This window comes from Podarcis tiliguerta (genome assembly GCF_965153285.1).
Source record: "Podarcis tiliguerta genome assembly, chromosome: 5".
Taxonomy (NCBI): domain Eukaryota; kingdom Metazoa; phylum Chordata; class Lepidosauria; order Squamata; family Lacertidae; genus Podarcis; species Podarcis tiliguerta.
Window position 1 is genome coordinate 63,934,038 of NC_139538.1, and position 25,803 is coordinate 63,959,840.

Below are 25,803 nucleotides of genomic sequence, written 5' to 3' on the forward strand. Positions count from 1 at the left end.
AGGATTGAGCCCTGCGGGACCCCACACTGAAGGTTTCACGGGGCTGAAAAGCATTCCCGAAGCAACACCCTCTGGGAATGACCATCCAGTGCTGCCACCCACCCCTAATTTGGACAGCCACTCCAGAAGTATATCATGGTCAATGGTACAGAGAATTAACAGGGTTGAGAAGAATGTTTCTCTTGTCTCTTGCCAGTGTGGTGTAGTGGTTAAGAGCGGTAGTCTCGTAATCTGGGGAACCGGGTTTGCGTCTCCGCTCCTCCACATGCAGCTGCTGAGTGACTTTGGGCCAGTCACACTTCTTTGAAGTCTCTCAGCCCCTCTCACCTCACAGAGTGTTTGTTGTGGGGGAGGAAGGGAAAGGAGAATGTTAGCCGCTTTGAGACTCCTTAAAGGGAGTGAAAGGCGGGATATCAAATCCAAACTCTTCTTCTCTCAACAGAAGTCATCATACAGGGCGACCAAAGGAGTTTCTGTGCCAAAACCGGACCTAAACCCCAATTGAAATGGATCCAGAAAATCAGTTTCTTCCAAAAGCGTCTGGATCTGGTCTACATATCCAGCATCTCTGCTTAAAAGGCCCCATATTGCAGGGCCGGAGACTTAGCAGGCCTCCTCCCCGTCAGAGTAGATGGTTAATGACTGCACACTCTGACTCAGTATAAGGCAGTTTCATGTGAGCATTGTCCTGCAGTTGCTTCTTGCAAAGTAACTGCAACCACGTGTGGTTAGCTGTAAAACTGATGAACTGATAAGGAGGATAGTGGGGAATTTGTAAAATCTGACCCACTTTGTGCCTGGAGCCTCCAGCTGATGACTGGCTCCTCTTACAATACCAGTTGCCTCTCAGTGAACTTTTAAGTGGTCAGCACGGGACGAGCTGTCGCCAGGATCAAGCAATTGAGACACAATGCTAAAAAATTGCCCCAGACATAAGAGATGTTAACATAGAATGCTTCAAGTTAAAAACTGTGCTCCAGAGCCAGATATTCAGTTGGTGGGGGGAATACTGAGAGGCAAATGAGCTCCTGGGGTAGAGTTCTGCCTCACACATGCAAACTATTAAGAGAAACTCATCTGCTCCTACAGTAGCTGCCAAATTCCAGTTGCACCTCTGTGACTGTGCCATCAACCTAAGATACCAGAATATAGGAAGTGAGCAGCACATAACGACAGCATGAGCAAAACCAGGAAATTCAGTGGTGTGGTAGCCACAGCTTGAAGGCTGGTTCTAAATTAGGGGTGCTGCCATGATCTCTGAGTTCAGGACACAGGCTGGGCACTTGTTGTTCTAGCTCCATAGTTTAAAGTGTCAGGCAGCACTATGCTTGGATAATTGGTAGTGGCCAGTCTTCTGTCCACTCCTGCTATTTTAACACACAGCTCCTAAGCCAGTATAGGCTCAGAAGTGTCAGAGAAATTAGGACACCAAGCATGCACACATGGAAACTAGCCCTAAATCTGGAATTGGCATGCAGCACACACTAACTTGGAGAATCATGGAAACATCTGTCCCTGTCAAACACCCTCCAGAGAGCAAGCCTCTTGGTTCCAGCCTAGCTTACCGTGCATCTGTGACATCAGAGCAGCTAAGCCAATGGCAACAAGAGGGACTTTGAAATCTCTCTGCTGATTCATCACTATGATCAGTCACTCTTAGATGACTCTGTTACCCCACTGGCCTTTTCAAATGGTACCAGAAACATGACCCTTTTTAAAATGGAAGAACATAAATGTAGCCCACTGACTGGCAGTCCCTTCGCTGGTAATTAATGCCAGCTGTGCCACAGGAGAAGAGGTCCATGCTGCATAATTGCCTGCTACCACTTCTGAAGCACCAGCGCCTTAGCCAAATGCCAGGCATGTCATGTGGGCCCCCTAATACTCCGCTGGCCAAGGCACATAGAAACATGGAGCCGGGATTGGTTATACAGAAATCTCATGCATTTCATGATATAGATGTGTGGGACTACAATACAATTTGGAGTTCAGTGAACTCTTAGGTTTGGGAAGGAAATTGCTGTTAATGAGTTGCAGCAAAGACATAGGCTCGAGGCCAGTGCAAGGAAAAATCACTTTAATGGGCAGAGCAGATGTTGCTTAAACTCATTGCAAAAGTTAGGCAGGCTAAGAGCCAAGAACTGCTTGGAGAAAACAGAGAAGCCTGCTTTGTTTTGTTTTTGTTTTTTAAAAAAGTAGTACTTTGTACAAGGAGTCCTTTGATGTGAAGCATGATCAGATAGGATGACTAGAAAGAATGGAAGGCTCGGCGCTCTAATGTCAGTGGACATACTGCAAAAAGTTGTAGTGCAAGCACAACAATGCCACCTTGGTTGGTGGGCCAAGAAGGAGGACCTCCTGTGCATTCACCATCCATCTAACGCAGAGGTGAGGAACAGGTAGCCCTCCTGTTATTGTTAGACTGCAGCTCTCATTATCCCTAACCATCACTGGTCACGGCGGCTGGACCTGATCGGCAATGGAGTGTAACACTATTTGGAGGGCCACATGTTCCCTATCTCTGCTCCAGCACACGTCTATACATTACTAGCCATTGCTATGGCACTCTTTACACTCCCATCCTAAAGAAGTTATTTGGGAGATCTTAGTCATTTCCATGGGATTTAATTTCAAACAATATACTTCCAACGTGTGAAAATTTGTCCATACAATAATCCTGTGGATTGAGGTCATGGTTTTCCCCACATGACTGTTATAAAGCCCAGGTTTGCCCAGAAGGTCTATGGGTTGGTTCCAAAATGCAGGAAGTCTTAGGGAAGTTCAATGGAATACACAGGGCCATAGCTGGGCTTGAACAGAGGTGTGAACAAGCACCACCCCAGAATTTATTTATATGCACGCATCTCAATCCACAAAATTGCTTTTGCTCACATTTATGGCTTCTTCACTTTGCTTCTTGCAAACTCTCTTTTGGCTTTCTTTCTTTTTTTCTCATCTGGCCCACATTCTCTGGGGGTATTGTGCTGTGTGCTGGTGTGAGTCAGGCCTCACCCAAAAGTAGGTGGGGCCAAAGCCCAAAGGGAGGAGGCCGTTCCCTTTATCTCCATCACCTTATTTCCTCTCCCTCACTCCACCACTTTCCCCTCCATTCTTCTCTCCTCACCTCCCACGTAAACTGATCTGAACACACAGTGTGCAAAGTGTGTTATTATGCAATCCTAACAACTCATTTTACTGCAGCCCACAAGGCCTGAACTCAACATAAGTCATTACCCAAGGGAAGACTCAAAATGTAGTAATAAAAACATGGGTCTAGTTAATTAGAATATTAGACAAAGAACAGTACATATTAAGAGTATGACAAAAACAGAGAAAACTCCATTCCTTTAAGGCAGAGTTGCCTTTATTTTTCTCTCCTACTTGAGCAGGGGTGGGGAAATAGTATGTTTCCAAAAAACTTCTGCCATGACAAACGGCCGGTCAGCTCTTCTGGATTCCATGACAGCAGAACAAAACTCTTTACTTTTTACCACACTACCACAGCCTTGCCAATAATGGCACCACAATTTATCAGACCACGTTACTTGCCCGTGTGCAAGTTTCACAGTGTCTTACAAGGTACTTTCCCACAAGGAATCCTTAGCAATTCACTTTTCTAACGAAAACAATATGCATGGCTGCTGTACTCAGTGAAGGATGCCCACAAATCTTGTGTGTCTGTGTTTTCCACTTAACACTATATTGATTTTGTTAAGAAGTGTAAACATAACAAAAATAAGAAAAACAAAGAATAAAAAATTATTGGAAGGACAAAAGTAGAAAGGTGCAGGGCAGTTCCAAAGAAATAATCTGATTAATAGAAAGATTCCCTTTACAAGTAAATTATGTAAAAATAAAAGTATCCTCCACCTGTGACATCTTTATTGAGAGCAAATGTTCCATTAAGTCTTGGATGAGCCAGGCGTTTGAATATTATGGTGACACTGAGAGACCTTGTGCCTCAATATTCTTACGAGAAAATCATGCCATAAAGCAAAAAAGGAAAAGGGGATGAAAGGTCATTCGAGTCTGCCCTTTAGATATTTTTAGTTGATGAGGTATATTTCCAAAGAGGGCAACGCATGCCACTTGTGAGCCATTGTGGACAAATGCGCCCAGCTAGCTATGGGTCTCCCCCTACCAGATACTCAACATTCCCCTCACTTCTGTAGGTGCATCAGAAGCTGCCTTATACCAGGTTTGACTGTTTGGTCCATAAACCTACTAACTGATCCTTGTAACTGGAGATGCCAGGGATTGAAGAAGGGACCTTCTGCATACTGTTGTGGGAATGATAAAACCTCTGGGCCAGGAGATGAGGTGTTTGGAAAGAGCCACAAACACTCTTCAAGAGAGAATGGAAGATTTGCATCCAGTGCCAAGGTAGCAACCCTACCATATAAGGTTTGAGGTTCCAACCCATGTGACTGAGGTAGAGACATTACTTTTAATACAAGGTTTGCAACATGCAGCAGGCCTTCCATGGCACCCAAAGGGTACCTCCCCCTACTGAAATTGAAAGAAACATTCTGTTGTAGCCAATGAGTGTAGCTTGTGGTGTGTGAAGTATGCCCAAATGTTTCTCCACAGTGCAAATGGGCCCATGGGCCCAGAATGGTTGGCGGACCCTGAAAGCAAACAATGCTGTTCTCAAAACACAAGGCCAATTCTTCAAGGGTCAAGAATGGCTTGTCTTCATGTGACTTTTTAAAAGACCCACCCTCAGAAGTGTTTAGAACTGTTTACAGATTTGCTAATCTCAACTAGACAGTCTATTGGTGCTCACTGGAAATCAGTCAGAACTATTCATACTTCATATTGCTACGGGCATACTTGGAGTCTTTTTAAAATAAACTTGCATATTTTAGAATAGATGCACAATGTACAAACAGCTTGATAGAGAAATTTAGCACATTTATAGATGAAGCAAAATCATTATGTCTACCTGTATACTTTATTTCCCCTTATTTACTTGGCTTTTAAATATTTTAATCTTTCTGATCTAATTTCCATGCATTTGTGATTTCTCTGTATGTGTATGTAGGCACATTTGCCCTTGGTACATATCAATGAGATCTTTAAATATGTTGGCTAGTAAGGGGATATTTCTCAATATCTTAATAATAAAGAATGGTTTTAGAATGACTTAGGAGTACTGAACCCACTCTAAGCACAACATCAAAGAAGATGGGGGGAAATCCATGCTGACCAATCTCAAGCCAGCACTTCTCTCTCCATTAAAGGCTGGGTAAGGACTCACTTGCATTCCTAAATGACTCTGCCTTTGATCTACTGTGTACTATTTGGTTTTGAGGCATTTGTTTTGTTTATTCATTTGTTTTCATCTTTCCTGGTCAAAAAGGCATTTTCCCACATACCCCAATCTGCCTCCAATAAAAACCTGCCTGCTAGCATTCATTCCAGTCAATTTTTGCTCTTTCCCCCTCCCACACCCTTAAATCTAATTTACAGGTCGTAACTCTAATATCTTGTCCGAAATTGCCTGCATACATTCGCTAGGCCCATCTCAAATAACCACTTTCAACTTAAAAAACAAAACAAACAACAGCTAATTTAAAACTATGGAAAGCTTGCCATACTTGAATCCTCTTGCCAGACAAGCAAGTTCGCAGTACTGAGGAAACAGAACATTATCTATTCTGAGCAACAACAAAAATAGGGACAAGGACAAGCAAGATCTTGGGAACAGATGCATTCCATGAAGTGTCTTCAGTGAGTGAGCTGGGATACTAGAGTTGGTTAGGTCAGGGTCACCGCCATTGCCATTTTTCTTGGCTTTTTAATTATTTTTTAAAAACCCTTGTAACTCAAGCATAAAACCGGCCTGAATCCTAAAATACATCAATATTCTCAAAGGGTTAGTGCCTTTCCTCTCTTGTGAGAAGTAACCCGAAAGAAAATGTATATGTGGTATTGAACACAACACACTTGGCCTCAGAGAAATACATTATACCACCTGAGGCAAAGGGACAGACGTCACCTTTCCCATTCTACATCTGGATTGGCAGCTGAATTTTCCATTAGCGGTGTAGAAGTGACACCATCCATCATACCTAAGGGAGACACTACCTTACAGGGCACAGGGAAGGCCATGGGGTACATATAGGTTTTGGCATCCCCACCCTCCAGTTTATGGCACTTTACTCTGCCCAATGTTAGGGGCTGGCCCTGTCTCAAAAACCAAATCAGCTATCAACACATGCTATTCAGAAAACTCTCCCTCCTGTCAACATGGGGGAAATGCAACCTCAGTTTTCTTGAAGTGATACAGTCTGAAGAGCAGCACATCTAGTGCATAACCCAGTGCACTAAGGCCTTCCCCTTTTGTAGGTTAAGTGGGGAAGGGGCCTTTTCAGGGATGGCACCCCAACTCTGGAATAGCTTCCTAGGCTTCCTGTACCTCTTATGGATTTGTGATTTACTTTGTTGCTGGTGAATCATTTTAGATGCTGTCAAAAAGCTACTCAAATATTTTAAAATGAAAGTCTCTCCACAAACAGAAGTTTATCACTTCTTATGCATGTTCCTAATTGATAATAAGAGCTTGTGAGACAATGTAATCATTTGAGAAGTGTAAAATAAAAGCACTTTTCAGTTTCCAAAGCATGTTTAAAGGTAAAGGTAAAGGGACCCCTGACCATTAGGTCCAGTCGTGGCCGACTCTGGGGTTGCTGTGCTTATCTCACTTTATTGGCCGAGGGAGCCGGCATACAGCTTCCAGGTCATAGAATCATAGAATCATAGAGTTGAAATAGACCACAAGGCCCATCGAGTCCAACCCCCTGCCAAGCAGGAAACACCATCAGAGCACTCCTGACATATGGTTGTCAAGCCTCTGCTTAAAAACCTCCAAAGAAGGAGACTCCACCACACTCCTTGGCAGCAAATTCCACTGTCGAACAGCTCTTACTGTCAGGAAGTTCTTCCTAATGTTTAGGTGGAATCTTCTTTCTTGTAGTTTGGATCCATTGCTCCGTGACCGCTTCTCTGGAGCAGCAGAAAACAACCTTTCTCCCTCCTCTATATGACATCCTTTTATATATTTGAACATGGCTATCATATCACCCCTTAACCTCCTCTTCTCCAGGCTAAACATGCCCAGCTCCCTTAGCCGTTCCTCATAAGGCATCGTTTCCAGGCCTTTGACCATTTTGGTTGCCCTCCTCTGGACACGTTCCAGTCAGTGTCCTTCTTGAACTGTGGTGCCCAGAACTGGACACAGTACTCCAGGTGAGGTCTGACCAGAGCAGAATACAGTGGCACTATTACTTCCCTTGATCCAGATGCTATACTCCTATTGATGCAGCCCAGAATTGCATTGGCTTTTTTAGCTGCCGCGTCACACTGTTGGCTCATGTCAAGTTTGTGGTCAACCAAGACTCCTAGATCCTTTTCACATGTACTGCTCTCAAGCCAGGTGTCACCCATCTTGTATTTGTGCCTCTCATTTTTTTTGCCCAAGTGCAATACTTTACATTTCTCCCTGTTAAAGTTCATCTTGTTTGTTTTGGCCCAGTTCTCTAATCTGTCAAGGTCGTTTTGAAGTGTGATCCTGTCCTCTGGGGTGTTAGCCACCCCTCCCAGTTTGGTGTCATCTGCAAATTTGATCAGGATGCCCTTGAGTCCATCATCCAAGTCGTTGATAAAGATGTTGAATAAGACCGGGCCAAAGACATAGCCCTGTGGCACCCCACTAGTCACTCTTCTCCAGGATGAAGAGGAACCATTGATGAGCACCCTTTGGGTTCGGTCAGTCAGCTAGTTACAAATCCACTGAGTGGTAGCATAGTCAAGACCGCATTTTACCAGCTTCTTTACAAGAATATCATGGGGCACCTTGTCGAATGCCTTGCTGAAATCAAGGTAGGCTACATCCACTGCGTTCCCTTCATCTACCAGGCTTGTAATTCTGTCAAAAAAATGAGATCAGGTTAGTCTGACACGACTTATTTTTCAGAAATCCATGCTGACTATTGGTGATCACAGCATTCCTTTCTAGGTGCTCACAGACTGTTTGCTTAATGATCTGCTCCATGTGGCCAGCATGACTAAGCCGCTCCTGGCAAACCAGAGCAGCACACGGAAACGCCGTTTACCTTCCCGCCATAGCGGTACCTATTTATCTACTTGCACTTTAACGTGCTTTTGAACTGCTAGGTTGGCAGGAGCACGGACCAAGCAATGGGAGCTCACCCCATCACGGGGATTCGAACCACTGACCTTCTGATCGGCAAGTCCTAGGCTCTGTGGTTTAACCCACAGCGCCACCCGCGTCCCTTTTAAAGCATGTTTAGCCACTAATAAAAAGCACTACCGTCACTCTTTTTGGGGCTGGACTAATGTTGCCAAGCAAGAAACTATTCAAAATTTATTTGAGGCTGCTTTTGAACCTACCATGTGCCATGATGAGATTTGAGGTTTCTTCTAGATTGCCCGGAGTTATACTGCCTTGCTTTTGTACTGGTTGGAAATTACAGCATATGCAAGGTACAAAGTTGCCCCCCCCCCCCAAAACGCTATTTGGAGCAAATTGCTAATAGATGTGCACAAAGCTGGGTTAATAAATGTCAAACCCTCTTAACTCAGCATGGACCGTTTCCCAACCTCCTTAAGGTTGCAACTCCTATAGCAAAAGCAGTGATTTAAAAATAAGGTTAAAGAGTAGGATCTCTTGCTAACTAGATGTGATCTTCAAGCGATGCAATTTTCATCATTTTATTATTCTCAGAAATACGATTATGGTCTTTCAGATTACTTTTCTGAATTATCTGCTTATGTGGTGGGGAAAGCATTTACAGCTTTGAAACTCCAAACTATGCCCACAGGGGAGATATGCTAAAATACCTGTAAGCTGGCATTTGTGCATTTGCAGTCAGAGGATTGGAAATGATTGTTCCACAATGCATTATATTGTTCTCTCCACAGCATCTCTGTGAAAGAGATTCTTCAGACAGTTTGACTATGTACACATTAGCAGCTTGAACTGCAGCGAAGGCACCCGTTGCATTTCAAGTTGCATTTTTATGCTGATGTTCACACCAGAGCATAGGTGGGGAGGCCTTCACTCAATGCCCATTCCCTGATTTATTTCCTTCACTGAACTCCAATTCAGCGGAATGCTGTGGACATAGTGTATCTTGATTTCAGTAAGGCTTTTTGACAAAGTCCCCCATGGTATTTGTGTGAAGAAGCTGGCAAAATGTGGGCAGGATGAGGTTACTGTTAGGTGGTTTTGTAGCTGGTTCATTGGCTGACAAGTGTTCACAAATGGTTCCTAATCATCCTGGGGAAAAGTGTCCAGTGAGGTGCTGTAGGGGGTCTGTCCTGGGCCTGTTGTTTAGCGCTTTTATAAACAATTTGGATGAAGGAATTGGGGGAATGCTCATCCAATTGCTAGACGACAGGAAACAGGAGGGGTAGCTACTGCCACAGAATGTGGAATCAGGATTCAATATGACCTTAACAGGTTGGAGAAGTGACCCCCCCCCCCCCGCAACTAACCAAATGAATTTCAATAGGGGCAAATGTAAGGTTCTACATTTATACAGGAAGAACCAGCTGCACAAATATAAGACGGGGGAAGCCTGACTTGCCAGTAGTACACATGTAAAAGATCTAGGGGTCTTAGTAGATCACAAGCTTAACATGAGCCTACAACCTGATACAGCAGCAAAAACACGCAAAAACAATCCAAATGCTATTCTTGGCTGCATCAACAGAAGTATAGTGTCCCAATCAAGGGAAGTAATAGTACTGTTCTATTCTGACTTAGTGAGACATCACCTGGAACAGAGTGTGTAATTCTGGGCCCCACAGTTTAAAGATATTGACATGCTGGAACGTGTGCCCAAGATGATCAAGGGTCTGGAAACCAAGCCTTATGAGGAACGGTTGAGGAAGTTTGGTATGTTTAGCCTGGATAAGAGGAGGCTGAAAGGAGATGTGATAGCCATCTTCAAATGTCTATAGGGCTGTCACATGGAAGATGGAGCAAGCTTGTTTTCTCCTGCTTTGGAGGGTAGGACTCAACCCAATGGCTTCAAGTGACAAGAAAGCAGATTCTGACTAAGCACCAGGAAGAACTTTCTGATAAGAAGAGCTGTTTGACAGTGGAACAGACTCCCTCAGAAGGTGGTGGACTCTCCTTCATTGGAGGTTTTTAAGCAGAGGTTGGATGGCCATCTGCCATGGATGCTTTAGTTGAGATTCCTGCATTGCAGGGGGTTGGGAGTAGATGAGCCTCAGGGTCCTTTCCAATTTTACCGTTCTATGACCTTTGGACTGTGACCAAGTACATCATGTGTTTCTTGCATCAAACACCAGTGGCAGAAGCATGCTGTATAAGTAGCAAGGTATACATAGCCTTAGTTTGCAACTGGTAGATAGCAATAAATGTGTTTACATAGGTTTCTACGTCTGCTGCAGTGGCCTAACTTTGTGTTTTCAGAAATCACTTTTATGAAGGTGAAGGCTATAGCTAGTAAAGATTTTGAAGACAGTAAAAGGAGTTCTGCTCACGTCTGTGTGTCACTTTCATTTTGCATAGCTCATTAGTCTCTTTTTCCACTATTCTTCCCCCGCCCCCATATTAAATATTTTGCAACTTATGAGAGGAATTTAAGTCAATTTCATGCAGCTTTGTTCAACCCTTTTAATGCTGGGGTCAAATTCAAGAGCTAGGCGAGCGAAAGTATGTAAACTGAATCAAACTGAATTTATGGACCTTGGAGTGGACAGTTCTTTCGCTCAAGAGATACACCCAAATATCTGTCAATTATGGTGAACCTCTAAAATGAATAATGAAAGCTGATTGTACAAACTATCCAATCCAACAACAATAATTATCAGGAGTAAAGGAACAGTATATGAATAAAGCAAAACTACAAAGACAAGAAAAGCATCCAACATGCTGTCTGCTAAAGCTGATGGTAGGATGCCTAAGTTTTCCTTTTCCTCTGACCTGAGAAGAGCTGAATGGGATATAAAAGGACAGAAAAGAAAAGCAGCTTATATAATCCTTAAGAGGCAAGATGGCCTCCTCCATATGCAACTGAATGCATCAACTGAGGGCACAGCAACTCAGGTTGATCATTTACCAGAGTGGTGGGGAACTTCTGGCCCAGAAGTATGTCCCTCTGGACTCTTTCCAGGCCATGCCCTCTATCCCTAGACTTTGCCCCTCATGGTCCTACTCTGTACCTTCAAGGGCTTTTTTCTGGCTGGAATGCGTCCTTGAACTGTGGCAATGCCCCTTGCTTGCCTGGCTGAAAGATGCTGAGGTATGTGTGGGATTTCACTGTATAAAGGTAAGACTCCTACCTAAAGAAAGGAATTTTTAAGATGAGACAGAAGGGATTCTATAGTAAAATAATGCTATCTGTAAAACAATAATGGCATTAGAACTCACTCACTACATCTTATCTAACTCAACATCTCTCATTAGGTCTGATGGAACATTCCCAACGTCAGTAAATTATGAAGTTTACTCAAGACAGAGGTAGGACTGCAGCATTTGCTAAAATTGTGGTTGACAGAAGAAACTACCTTAGTTGCAGAGAGGGGAGGGGAAGCAGACCTAACATAAGAGCCAAGCTCATGCAGCAGCAGTGCAGGAGAGACCCACCAATTATGCAGGACTGTTGGCTGCAGTGGACTGCTTTGCTGATGTGTTCCTGCAGTGAACATGCCAGCATACCAGCATCCAGCAGGATTGAACCATTATGCTCTCTGCGGTTCATCATGAGGTGGGGAAACAAGCTGCAGTTGCATTGTCCCCCAATCCCTAATGAAACATTAGCCCCATTCCCAAACTGATCTGGACCTGGGCTTTATTATTATTATTACTTTGCTAATTTTTATTAAAGCTTTTTTTTGATACAGCAAAATAAAAAAGGGGGGAAGAAAAAAGGAGAAAAGAAAAGGGACTTCCAATTCTACATCTGTCAGTTACATTAAAAAAAATTATTCAAAACATTTGCTCCATGACAACATCCAACTATTGCACTTTCCATAAAAAAGTATTTTCCCAATCTTCAAACCCAAATATTGCACAAAAAGGGTCCCCAATTAATAATATTGATATGTCCCTCTAATAGTTTCTAATTAAACATAACAATTTTGCCACCAACCATTTCTGCAACCATGCCTCTATGTTAAATTATGATAAATCTTTCCTGCTCTGCGCTGATAAGTCTCTCTGCTGTGAACATATCCAAGACAATATTCCATATCCATTGGGCCACACTCAGTTCTGTATCGTCAATTTCCACTTCCTGTTGTATTCACCATGTTTTTCCAGCCTTCTCTTTTCAGTTTCCATATGCATTTCTTCCATTCTTTTTCCAAAAAGAATACCAGGGATTTAATAGCTCTATCCCCTGGGATCACTCCCAAGTCGTAGGTAAAACTCTTCCTCCCTCAATTCCATAGATGTCATGTTATCAAAATATCTCTCCATTTTTAACTTCATTTTTCTTTTCCAGAATCTCAGCTTTATCATTTAGTTTCATTTCTCCATACATTTGTATACTGGGTTCTTCCACCTGATCAGTTGCTCCTTCTAGCTTTGCCAGTTTCATCCCTCAGTCCTACCTGTTCTTTATCATCTAGAGCATCTATAACATTTCTGATCCCTTTTTCCATTTCATTCATCTCCGGTTTAGTTTCATTGCTCATTTCATTGACTGTTCCTTCTAATCTTGTCAAATTTGTATCTATTTTCCCCCTCTAAAACCTCCGTTTTTGCATTAAGAGAGTTTGTTTGCTCTGTCGGCATCTGCTTAAGAATATCCACAGTAAGAAGGGACCCTGAAGATTTCCTTTCTTCCACCGTTTTTCCTTCTGCCTCCTTTTTTCCTTTTCATTCTTGTGATATTCTGAATTTTAATGCTTTCCCTGCATTTTTATATACCCCATATTTTTCCGTGTATAATACACCCCCATGTATAAGATGCCCTCTACTTTGGGGGACCCCAAATTTAGAAAACGGGCATATGCACTATCCGTGTATAAGACGCCCCCAGATTTTTAACCTTATTTTAAAGTAAAAAAAACCCTAGTCTTATACACGGAAAAGTACGGTATAGTACTTCTGTCTCTAAACAGCTTCCATCACTACAATTTCACAGCTTGCACCTGCCTCGTTTTGAAAGAAGCATATTCCATTCCCAGGAATAGTGTCAGCTGGCAAAGTAACTTTCAATTTCCTAAACACACATTTGCCAAAATAATAATAAAGAATAATCCACTTCAAGCTGCATAGATTCCCCTTGTCAGGTTAAAACTTTGTCATTCCACGCCATAAATCCAGCTTTTCGTCACTTTTACTTGACGCTATAAGCAGTAGCTTTTTCCTTCTCCTTTATTCCAGAAAGCAGTTAACCTACCAATTTTCACTGGCAGACGCAGAAACACTTCCGAGTTGTAAATTATCTTGTTCCGAAGATAATTAAGAAAGGGACGTGTTTGCGGTCAGTGTCCATAATAGGACTGCAGCATGGTTTGGGCAAGATGATAGTCCTTGGCCTCCTGTCACTCAACCCACAAGGCAGGAAAATTTGCAATCTCCCTATCTCACAAAGAACAATTTTTTTAAAGCAACAGTTCCATTCCTTCGTTTCAACTTCTTTTCTTAAGTGAAAACTGACAAATGTGTGTCTGGCTATCATCAAAGGCTACACTATGTCCATCAATAAGAAGCCGATGAGAAACCTTCAGTCTGCCATGATCCCTCCCCTCTGAAACACCCCGGACCTGGGCTTTGTGTATAGCCCAGAAATCAACAAATTAAACAATCCATTAATAAATCTTGGAGGCTGTTGTGTTGTTTTGGTTTCTTATCATTCCCAAGCAACACTGGGTTAACTACCAGTTAATTTCATAAATTTTGCATACCGGTATTTTATACTTGAAAAGTCTGTAATTTTATCGGGGCAAGTTATTTGTTTACTGTTGCAACAATTCTTTTCTCAAAATGTACTTCCTGTACCATGAAAACCAAATAAAAACATTTTTTTAAAGTATGCAAGAACTTCAGATAAATGTGTCATCAATGTAGCCCTCTTCACACATTATGTGCATGCAGAAGGAAAACCACGGTGGAAATGGCAAAGTTTTTAGCCCAGACCCCCAGAATTGTGTTCCTCCTCCTGCTCCCATCACCGTGCTAAGCATACTTTCTGCAGCAGGGGATCTTTTCTGATGGAGGCTCCTTACAGGGTTTAGAACCTTGATAGAGCATTCTGCAGTTGTTAATTTTTCTTACATTTATATCCCGCTTCTTCTTTCATGAAATTCAAACCAAATGCGGCTTCCAGGCAGCCACCCATCCAGACTAAGGCCTGCTTTGCTTTAGAGGAAGGTAGGCTCATGCACTTTCAGACCATACTCTGGGAATTACATTCATCACAGTGGAAGTGGAAGCAGGAGAGGTGTGACTTTAAAGGTGGAACTTACAGAGTGTCTGAAAAGGACAGTTGTGTCCTCATTCAATTTAGAATGTATGTTTCCATATGATGAAAGGGGAAATCAGGTAATATATAATGAGCAACACATGGGTCTTTTTTCTCTCTTCTTCAAGTGTTACTATCAAAAGCTTGACTACTTGTAGGAAAGAACTGAAAGGTTAGGGATTTTTAAACCAACAGATAAGCAAGCACTCCAACATGATTTTGGGACTATGCATCACAAAATGGAGAAAATCTGAAATGTAAGTGTATCATAAGGCTCAACTTTTCAGTTTTCATTTCATGTAAACATGGAACGGTTACAGTACAAGGCTGCTCTGAGCCTCCATTAACACTATTCTGTGGTTTTAGACATACATTCGTATTATTCTGAAAGTATTGTACAAAGGTCTAGGACAATTAGGAGCAATCTCTGCCCCATACAGCTTTTCACAACTTAAGGTATTAAATGAACACTAACATGGCAACGCTAGAAATTAGACAATCTTGCCTAATTTAACAAAAGCATATAGTTTTCTTTCTTCACGCTTTATAAAAAATGGTAAAGCAATATATAGTGTCCACTTTAAGATCTGAATAGGCTATCTTTTGAGCACATTAAATACAAAGAACTAACAACAAAAACCCTTCTGGACCAATGGGAAAAAATTGATTGTTCAGTAGCAGTCACCTCTGAAACAATGCATCAAAGCATTTGATTTCTTACATAGGAACAGGTTGATATAAATACTTGTTTCTGGTGGTAATATTTTTAAAGCTACAAAATTAACCCATCCCAGATGTTCAAGTTTCATTTACGTATTCATGCTGACAGTTTACCATGAAAATAGCTAGGTGTGCAAATTGTCCTGTGCTAGATGTATATTAGAATGAACAGGAATAGTTTAATTGTTCTAGATCTGCACAGATATAAAGGAGCTGCCAAATAACCATTTTAGACCAATGGCCTATTTAGCAGAGCACTGTCTTTCTTAGCACTAAGGTCTCAAACAGGTTTTTCTCGTCCTTGCAACTACAGTACTAAAAACAGCCATTGAGGATATGCTCCGTATTAACCTAGAACTTTATTATGCAATGCTTGAGCTTTACCCCACTAAGCTATGCCCTCTTTCATGCACCAGAAAAAAAGAAGTTCACCATACTGAAGTTCAAAAATACAAAACCAAATTATGTAGTCATATTCATATTCCTACACTAGTCTAATCACAAATTGTCAAAAACCCACCAATTTTTCCTCCCAATGAAATTTGGGTATAGAGACGTGTTCGTCTCTATTAAGCAATCACCGGGCTTTTAATCACATGTGCTTTTCATTATTTTACTGAAATATAAGTGATTTTATTCCATGTGCTTCCATATAATAATACACCCAACACAGTGACAAGAATGAGACTTTAATCAGTTTTAAGTGGAGTTTTAACACTACGATAAAGGGCTGTTAAACACAATAACAAACGGACATCTGATTTGTATGAGACATTATCCTGTACATGTCATTTTCTTGTTTTGTGTATCCTCGGTGCATAGCATTACACACAGAGCCACTGTTGCACAGCACAATAGTATCTGAAGAGGCTGAATCAGAATAAGGCTGCTTAACAGGCTTTTTTTCTTAGTGTATATATATATGTATATATATATAATATTCTATATGAAAACAGACTGAGAATTTTGAACTGGCGGAGTAAAGAGGCAGCTCTACCAAACATTGCAGTTAAAGCCTCCTTTTAGTGCACAGTTCCACCCCTTCCATCTGCATGCATGACACATTTTAACAGTATTTTAAAAAGGTAAACGAGGCACTTTGTGGCAACCACAGGCATCGTTAACATATTGCACGTTTGCTAGAATTTTAAACATGGAACTGCACACTGGCACCCCAAACTCTTTTTCCTTAAAGCTGAAAACAACTGATGCTGCATGTAAACATCCCTTCAGTTTACAATTTGTGCCACAGCATATAACCTTGGTGCTATTTTATACAACTGCCCTTTAACTACTGTGACAAACTATTTTAAATGGGGCTACAGATGATGAGGGATGGCACAGGGCCTAAGAGTAAGCTCCTGTCAAAGTGATGCCTTCAAGTAATTTCAGACATGTAAGCTGCTGCACATCCAAGAATTTAAGCACACAGTCCAGAAACTCAAGAAATTACCTACAAGAATGCATTTTCAAGCTAAATGATGAATACTGTCATAAATAAAGTTTTAATTAGGACTCAAACCTTTCAGTCATAGTAATTCTTGCCATGTTCTATGGGGATGGTAGCTGAAATAAAGTATAGGAGAGTATGCATAATATATATTATATATATAATATATATATAATACCATTTTCCTTTTCCAATGACTATACCATAAAAACGTAAGCAAGGCTTCTCAGAACCACTGACACATTCAAAATCCAAACCCTCATTCAGACCTTCACATTCCAAAGGAAGAACAGTGCAAAAGGCCACTGAAATATTTCCAATCTAACCCTCCCATGTTACACAGTAGAACTGTACAAGACACCGAACACTGTCAACATCCAAACATTTTAAAGCACAAACTTTTTAGTTGGCTAATGTGGCTTTCAAATTGTCTTAACATAAATCAGGCTCAACGTAAGTTGCAGGAGAAAGTCAACGGTGACACGGTTGTCACCTCTCGCCAATAAGGTCCATCTATGGTATTGTAGAACTGCATCGAATCTGAGGAAATCTGAACATTAGCTTTGAAAAAAGTTTACGTAATAGATGGAAGCTATGATCCTGTGCAGTTACACGCAAGTTCCACTAAAAATAATATGAAGTTATAGGCACGCAACTACACAGATTAGAAAAGGGAGCAAATTTACCAATGAATGTTGAAGCAGCATGCTGCCCCTTTGTTCGGTATTCAGCCTGAGTTCTGCCTTGACTAGTTACCATATATACCCTTGTTATCAATGCTAACGGACTAGGGGAAATGGATTATTCCAAATTCTTTTACTCAAATGGGACAATAATAAACAAGTTTAACTCCAATAAACCAATGGGATTTTACACCATGAAATTCGAAATAGCAGTTCCAAATGTTTGAAAGACAAGGATTTTTTTTATTTTCTTTTTTTAGAAAAAATATTACTTCAACATTTATCATCCACAGCTGGGGGCATGGCAACTGTAACACACAAACAACTGTGTAAGCCCATTTCTGGTAGACAGCCTCCACATTTGTATGGTTAAGTCATTGTTACGGTGTCTCACATGTAACCAAATTTTCATATCCCTTCATTTGTGGATCTTTTAAGATGCTGTAGAAGGTTCATTCCTGTACCCCTAATACAGAACCACTCCCTCTAGCTGCCTTTTCTAGCACCATTATGCTTTAAAAAAAATAAAATGCACAAACAAGCAGTGACAGCGGCGATTCCTCAAATGTCCAGGATTTATTACTGTAGCATGCTAAAGAGGTGCATGTAAGTAAGCTGGAAATGGTACACAGTCCAGGGTCCAGCACAAAACAATCCTTTCTGAGCTTCTCTTTCCACTCTCCTACCCATATTACATGCATTTGAATGTAGTAAAACCCGTTACTTCTCCAAGCCAACTGCAGACTTATCTGTTGCCACATAAGTGCAAAGAAAGGGGCAGGATGTGAACCTGTGTATTAGAAAGAGCTTTACAGCCACTTCAATTGGTGACAGAACACAAAAGGAAAATTCCCTACGTATACACATCAGATCTGTCTCCACTTTTATAAAACTGGAATCAAATGGGAAAGTGCCATCTTTGTGTTTTCCTAATTGAAGTTTAAATGTTCTCTTGACACGAAAAGGTATATACACAACATAGCTACGTAACCTTTTTTTTCAACTGGACAAGAAGTGTCAAGCCCAGAGACTTCATAGGGCAAAATGAGATTGGTCAGGAAAAGAACTGTTCCTACAACTGATAATTGTGACACAATGTCCTATTGCCATTTCAAAAGGTCCATAATTCAGTTTATTCAAGTTTTCTTCTTTGTGGTATTTTTTCCCAAATAAAAAAAATATTCAGACTTTTGTAATTTGCGTATGCTGATCTTCATCAAAAGGTTCATTCTCTGGATCAGAGTCAGTGGTGTCAGAATACCTATAATGATCAGGTTCATTATCACTAACATCCGGTGTTACTGAAGTTGAGCTGCTAGCCTCTGGGTTTGATGGCTCTTCTACTGTTTTTGTGAAAAATAGCTTCACCTAGAAAAAAAGACAAAAGATATCAGTCCATATTTGCTTGGAAAAGAAGGAATAGGTTGCTCCCTGCATCTGTAGTTCTTTGTGTGGTCATCTATGCACAGCACTGTTATGAACGAGAACAGTGAATGCAGAATATTATCGCAACCTAGGCATTAATACTAGACAGAAACCCAAATAGCAAGTACTTTATGTGATTAACTGGGGATCTTTAAGGCAGCACCAGTAATTTCAAGGCTTATTAGTATCTTACATTTTTCATTTCTTCTAGAGTGACTGATTCAATCTTCTATTAATATGGCAAAGCCCCATATTTTTAGCTTCTTCGTAGTTATTCTAACAGTTATTCTACTCAGGATCTGGTCACTAACTACTCTATCAAAAGATTTTAGCAAGATCCCGGAAACCTTAAGAAAAGCCTAACAAAGTACTTATTTAATGTGTGCTTCTGAAATAGAATTGTAAAAGGAAGCTATTTTTCCCCCTCACATACTATAGTCCAAACATCAATTAACAGAATTCAGCTTGGGTTCTGCCAAAATCAGCGCTTGCTGTATTTGTATGCAGGTACGGATAACACAAATGAAAGAGGAAAACAAGTCAGTGTAATAGTAGTTTTAACATACAAATAAAACAGTTTAACACAAAATTCTCTCAAATTTGAACATCTTCCTGTTATTGATATTCAGAGGTAGGATTGCCAGAGCAATTCATGCTCTAGTAACTCCCAGTTAGATTACTATAATATGCTTTACATGGGGGTGCCCTGGAAGATGACCCGGAAGCAGTGCAGTCCGCTGGAAATCTTATGATACTGATTCTGAAGCTGCCACTCTCATTTTATATTTATTGGGCAGGTGGATGTTATTTTTAAGTTGTGTTTTTGTACCATACCCTGGGATCACTTGTGATGAAGAGTGGGCTAAAAGTATTTTAAATAAATAAATTCATTGCTGGGTTGTCACACATTTACCCTTAAGGTATACAGTGGAACCTTGGGATGTGTACCGTCTTCCTTACGAACGCTTCGGGTAACGAGCTCCGCTCACCCAGAATTAGATGCTCCTGGTTGTGAACTTTGCCCCAAGATGTGAGTGGAAGTCGCGCGGCAGCAGCAGAAAACCCCATTAGCGAAAGCGCGCCTCATGTTAAGAACGGATCTCGGCAACCAATTAAGTTCATAACCAGAGGTACCACTGTACAATAAGACCCCGGATTTACTATGCATGGCATACTTTCAATCTCTCTGAGTACACTTCAAGTTTCTTTGATGCCTTTGAATATACCTACCTTAAAGTTTGGAGAAAAGTAACGATTTGCCTTGTCTTTATTTGCCTTGTCCAAATCATTTTTTGTTAGTGTAAGTATTAGATATTCCTTATCGTTATCTGAACGCTCTGTACTGAAAATCCCATCAAGTTCCTGATCTCCAAGAAGACTTCCGTTTTCTACTTTGTCAGAATTTTCTTCTGGTCCTGGTATGAAGAATGTATTTACCCAGAAATGAAACATTTTGTCCTAGAGACAAAAAGAAAAAACTTGTTTTAACATAACATAAACATGGCACAATATGAATATATTCTATTGAAATTTGGCTACACGAATACATACACAGATACACAAGAAGTTTTATGGTGGGGAGAGTTTTCCCCCATCTTCATTTCTGCATTGACACATATACCTCCACTGCCCTCGTTTCTGGTAGAGCTGCCCCAATGCCTAGCATGATTATTCATTAAAATTTTGTTGAGTGCTTAATTTCAAAATCTTTTCTCCTCTTTTTTACCGCTTGAAAATTGACTGCAATAATAAGTAGCTTTCTAACTGACACAAAGACCAGATGATCAGTGCTGCGTATAAGGCCTTCTCTGAGAAGAGGACAGATGACACAATGGATATGAAAAATTGGGGAGGTTACCCCTAATTCCAATCTTGGGGAGAAGGCTGTATGTGTTAGAATTCGCTGCATGCTCTTCCCACTCTGAATTTATGTATACCTGTATACACAGCTGTTACATCCTGAAATCTGGTCAGCCGAAATCATGAGATGAAACATGTGAATTAGGAGCATGCTGTCCCCCTAACTGTAACTACCATGGCAAGAATTTTAACACAACCCCACCCCACCCCATCTCTTTATTGGCCTGGGGAACTGAACTTTTTCTTCCTCTTCTCTCCCACTTCCTTAAAAATTGAGAAGTGGCTTCACATATTTCAGGAGTAATTATAAGCTGAACTTGTGATGATTGCATTGAGGTTGTGATGGGGTCACATCATCCTCAGCTTCCCTCATTTTTCCAGCAGAAGGTAAGCTGTATATCCACTTTATACAAGTGCTGGTACATAGTTTACTGGTACAGCATGACACCAGTGTCACTGGAGGATCAGGAAGAGATAGATCTTCCTTTGCTACTGCTGCAGCAGCCACCACCGTCAAGTGAATGGATAGGTGCAGAAAAAGGTATGGATGGCAGTTGGAAGGGAAGGAGGAAGATTTGAGGTCTTCTCTCACTCATATTCAACCATGAGCTAAAAAAGAATGCAGTGACTGTAATGATCATCCTATTATTAAAAAGCGAGCACTATAAACCAGGGTTCATAATCCATGCCTGGAGGTTACAAGATATGGCAGCATCAGATACAATTCATTAGAGGCCTTCCCAACAATTAAGGATCACGTCAACTAAGTACCACCACTCTGTACAAGTACAATTAAAACAGGCCTAGTACAAAACAAAACATTCACAACCTCTGATAAGTGTGTCTACTGATGTTAAACATCCATGAAAGTCTGTATGGTAGATTAGACACTGCTAGTGGTAGCTGCAATTGGTAAGAAACGAAAGTACCCATTAACCGAGGAATAAAATTAACCACAATGGGGATACTGAAATTATCCATTGCTACAGTCAAATTCCCTTCAAGAAATGTTTTCCATGATATACTTCCTATAAGAAACTGTTCGTTTTCTCACATGTATATTCTGCCTTTTAAGTTGAAAAAGGAGACAACCTGCTTTTCATCAGTGCAAGGAAAGCATAACAAGTTGCCATATTCAAGAAACATTGTTTCTATAAGGAGTAACTTTGCTGTTACAGTAATGTTAAAGAAGATAAAGAACAAGATGTTGCCTTACACTCTACTAGAAAGCTATTGCCATCCTGTCCCTCCCAAAACGTTTGTGCTGATTGTTTTAGTCAGATGTTTCATAGTTCTATACTGAAAGGTTCATAGAAAAAACAGAAATGATTCTACACTTCTATATTTACTTTCCTGGTCTGCGGATTCTATGAAAAGGCTGCTAAACCGAGCACCTACTCAACCTACAACTGCTCAATAAATTGTGTCTGCAAGATTTAGAAGTCTTTTGTACTGCTTTTCTACAGGTGAAACTCGGAAAATTAGAATATTGTGGAAAAATTCATTTATTTCAGTAATTCAACTTAAAAGGTGAAACTAATATATGAGATAGATTCATGACATACAAAGCGAGATATGTCAAGCCTTTATTTGTTGTAATTGTGATGTTTATGGCGTACAGCTGATGAAAACCCCAAATTAACAATCTCAGAAAATTAGAATATTAAATGAAATCAGCAAAACAAGGACTGCAAATAGAGCAATACTGGACCTCTGAGAAGTAGAAGCATGCACATGTACTCAGTACTTGGTTTGGGCCCCTTTTGCATCAATTACTGCCTCAATGTGGCGTGGCATGAATGCTATCAGCCTGTGGCACTGCTGAGGTGTTATGGAAGACCAGGAAGCTTCAATAGCAGCCTTCAGCTCTTCTGCATTGCTCGGTCTCATGTCTCTCAACTTTCTCTTGGCGATGCCCCATAGATTTTCTATGGAGTTCAGGTCAGGCGAGTTTGCTGGCCAATCAAGCACAGTAATCCCATGGGCATTGAACCAGGTTTTGCTACTTTTGGCAGTGTGGGCAGGTGACAAAGTCCTGCTGGGAAATGAAATCAGCATCCCCATAAAGCTCATCTGCGGAAGGAACCATGAAGTGCTCCAAAATCTCCTGGTAGACGGCTACGTTGACCCTGGACTTAATGAAGCACAGTAGACCAACACCAGCAGATGACAAGACTCCCTAAATCTCTTTTCTGATGAGAGCACCTTTTGCATCTCATTTGGAAACCAAGGACCCAGAATCTGGAGGAAGAATGGGGAGGCACACAATGCCAGATGCTTGAGGTCCAATGTGAAGTTTTCACAGTCTGTGTTGATTTGGGGAGCCATGTCATCAGCTGGTGTTGGTCCACTGTGCTTCATTAAGTCCAGGCTGATTTCATTTAATATTCTAATTTTCTGAGATTGTTAATTTGGGGTTTTCATCAGCTGTACGCCATAAACATCACAATTACAACAAATAAAGGCTTGACATATCTCGCTTTGTATGTCATGAATCTATCTCATATATTAGTTTCACCTTTTAAGTTGAATTACTGAAATAAATGAGCTTTTCCACAATATTCTCATTTTCCGAGTTTCACCTGTATATATACAAGGTAATCATGTGCGCAAGAGGGCAGATTACATTCCAAGTAGTTATGTGTATTAAGACACCATTGTGATAGTCAGGATCATAACCTTCTAATGTCTTAAATGCACACTCATCTGTGCTTTCAGGGCATAAAGCCAGGCAAGTCCACAAATCTCTAAAGGCAGACCAACATAACTAGATTCCAGAATTATTTAGGAATTACTGATTTGGATAACTGTTGATGATCTGGGTGAAAGATGTTGGCTGCAACTATATCTCATTATTACAGTGGCAGAGGACACTCTGGTATATAGGATACAAGAGGTTGCTAAAAATAGGAATGAAACTTACTAGAAATGCAAATTGTATTCTATTTGTGCTGAAGCCGATTATAGAAACATCTTTTTAAAAAATACTCTCATCGTGCAAAAACCAGCAGCAAAGAAAGCTTCCTTTGCAGGTGGTACGACTGTACCAAAGCACAGTTCAAAAGTGCTCCCAATGACCTAGTGCAACTGGGCTGCTTCCATCCCAGAACACATTCTGTTAATGCAATACATCTGAAGCCAGTTCAAAAATAAAAGTTACTTTTGTTCAAAGCAGCTCAATTAGCACAGGCTGAAAAACTGGGTATAGTTGAGCCAACCTTGTCCTACGAAATTATGTTTCAGTGTTTTTGCTCATTTCTGTTAAGAAATGCTGACTGGTAGTTTGAAAAACTAACTACCAACCGGTCAGCTTGACATCAATACTAGGAAATGTTGTAGTACAAATAATTAAATGGTCAGTCTGTGAGCACTTAGAAAAGGATGCTGTGATTACTAAGACCCAGCATCAGTTTCTCAAAAACAAGTCATGCCAGACAAATCTCATTATTATTATTATTATTATTATTATTATTATTATTAATAATAATAAATTTACAAGCTAGGTGGATCAGGGGAACACTGTGGATGTAGTGTATCTTGATTTCAGTAAGACCTTTAACAAAGTCCCTCTTGAGATTACTGCAGAGAAGCTTGTAAAATTGCAATATCTCATGCCAATATCCTCTGACTACAAAGAACAGCTTTTCTGTGGCAAGGGGAATGGACTGTAGCTGTGGGAAAAGGCTGGGAAACCCCGGTTTACAAGCCCAGTACTACTGGTACCACTTGCAATGTTTGGGCTTCAGCCCTGCAATCTCATTTTTCACAAAAGGTTGTTCAGATGATAACAGCAAAAGAAGATAAGACTGTACCAACATGTTCCCTTTTATGCTAAGATTAGACCTATCTTACCCTAATTCTTTACACATAAGTAGGGCAGACATGTGAGCAGCAGCCTGCCATAATATTCGATTTGACCCTCAGACTTGAAGCACTTGTGGGTCCACTGAAGCATTTAGAAACATTTAACCACCTAATTAGCAAGTTGCCATTCTTTCTGATTTGGGCTCAACAACCACCATTCATGAATATATAAGTTAAAGACTTCAGCAACTGATGGTTTGGAAACTTCAGATAGCGCAAAATGTGGTAGTCCACATCTCTAAGGTAAAGTCATGGAAAACAAAGCAGAAATCAGTCATCTGCACTGACTTCCTATAACATTTGATACAATACTAAGTGGGCAGATGGCATATATACATTGTCCCCTTTCACACAATATCCAGAAGCAATGATAAGAAAAGCATAAATGAGTCATATCTCCTTCCTTATCACTTTGGTAGAATGCGTAAAGCCACCAATAGCAGACTGAACTGCAAGTAATGGGGGGGGGTTGGAATCAATATTTTCTCAGATTAAAACCAACACACCTTTTTCAACATCTTGTTTTGCTTATGGAAGAATTCCACCTTGATATCACCACACACTGGCAATGGCTGAGGGAATTCGAAGTACATGTATTTGTCTTCACGTCTTGGGGGTCCTGAAGAGGAGGTGAATATCTTTACCTTAAGTTGGTAGACCACAAACTGAGGATCTGCATGATAAAAATAGCCAAGCAGTTTAAAATTAACTTAAAGTCCAGAATTAGAAGGACACTTACTTGAAGCAAGTATTTTTAAAGCGTTTGAGTCATGACTATCAATATGAATGTTGTTATACTAAGCAGTCAACCATTTCCAAGTCAAGTCTGTTGTGAACAGTGACATTTTCAATACATACATCAATCTAGCACTGGATTACTTAAGAGCCTTCTATAGAAGAATGTTTATACAGTGAGCCTCAACTAGAACGCAAGTGACTGGCAATTTAATCAGCTGAATTAGCTAGAACACGTCTAGCCAACCAAGGAACAGAACTACTCAACAGAACCACAGATTTAACATAATGGCCTGGTTTGCATAATGGCAAGCAAAGCTATGGCTTACTGGGACAATATGAAGGCCAAACTAGTTTGTTCACTTCAGACTCATAGCAGCAAAGTATTGTTAAGAATCAGATATGCTTTTCTAAACTGGGAAGAAAGTTTGTTGAATATACTTGATCACATACAAGTTTTAATTAATGCAAACAGTTAATATAATAGAGTTGAAACAAATTAAGCTCTTGTCAAATTGTCAAATTACATGTGTAAAGATACTGAGTGTCTTAAAAATTAGGTATTCTTGCTGCCAAGCATCCATATGGCGGGGGA

General features: G+C 40.7%; 1 protein-coding gene across 1 annotated transcript in view; it reads right to left on the minus strand.

Moving 5' to 3' along the window:
• Positions 1-15,864: 15,864 nt before the first annotated feature.
• PTEN (phosphatase and tensin homolog) overlaps positions 15,865-25,803 on the minus strand; it is a 48,992-nt gene continuing 39,053 nt past the window's right edge. Inside the window, exons 7-9 of the mRNA XM_083443739.1 lie at positions 24,980-25,146; positions 19,980-20,207; positions 15,865-18,692 (exon numbers count right to left, since the gene is read on the minus strand). Of these exons, the coding sequence (XP_083299865.1) occupies positions 18,507-18,692; positions 19,980-20,207; positions 24,980-25,146 (581 nt within the window). The 3' untranslated portion in view covers positions 15,865-18,506. The remainder of the gene's footprint in view (positions 18,693-19,979; positions 20,208-24,979; positions 25,147-25,803) is intronic.